The sequence below is a fragment of the Papaver somniferum genome, unplaced genomic scaffold, assembly GCF_003573695.1.
Source record: "Papaver somniferum cultivar HN1 unplaced genomic scaffold, ASM357369v1 unplaced-scaffold_24017, whole genome shotgun sequence".
Lineage (NCBI taxonomy): Eukaryota > Viridiplantae > Streptophyta > Magnoliopsida > Ranunculales > Papaveraceae > Papaver > Papaver somniferum.
Window position 1 is genome coordinate 568 of NW_020634395.1, and position 433 is coordinate 1,000.

At 39.3% G+C, this 433-nt stretch overlaps 1 protein-coding gene across 1 annotated transcript in view; it reads left to right on the top strand.

The window, feature by feature from the left end:
* Positions 1–385, top strand: part of LOC113341129 (mediator of RNA polymerase II transcription subunit 23-like) — a gene marked incomplete at its 3' end in the record, with an annotated part of 945 nt that extends 560 nt beyond the window's left edge. The window contains exon 4 of the mRNA XM_026586125.1: positions 237–385. Within this exon, the coding sequence (XP_026441910.1) occupies positions 237–385 (149 nt within the window). The remainder of the gene's footprint in view (positions 1–236) is intronic.
* Positions 386–433: the final 48 nt, after the last annotated feature.

Below are 433 nucleotides of genomic sequence, written 5' to 3' on the forward strand. Positions count from 1 at the left end.
TGACCCTAATGCTCTGCGGATAGTGGTATGTTTTTGTAGTGATCAGACCTCTGTTATCTTCCTTTAAGTGCTTGATATTCCATTACTGCAAACCATAACCTATCACAACTTTCATGGCAATTTAACAAACTTCTTTACTGTAGACTAAGAACACCAAAGTCCATGAGTGGTTGGGTACTTGAATTGGAAGGAATTCTTAAAGATAATTATGCAGATTCTTTGTGTCCATTTCGCAGATGGCTCTGATTGATAAGCAAGAGCTTCAACAAAGAATCAAATTATTTTGTATGAACCGTGGCCCCCCTGAGCATTGGCTTCACTCAGGAATTTTCAAGCGTGTCGAGTTGCAGAAAGCTCTTGGGAATCATCTCTCTTGGAAGGAGCGGTAATTTTCTGCAGACCAACATGCTAATTATGCTTTCTATTCATGTAA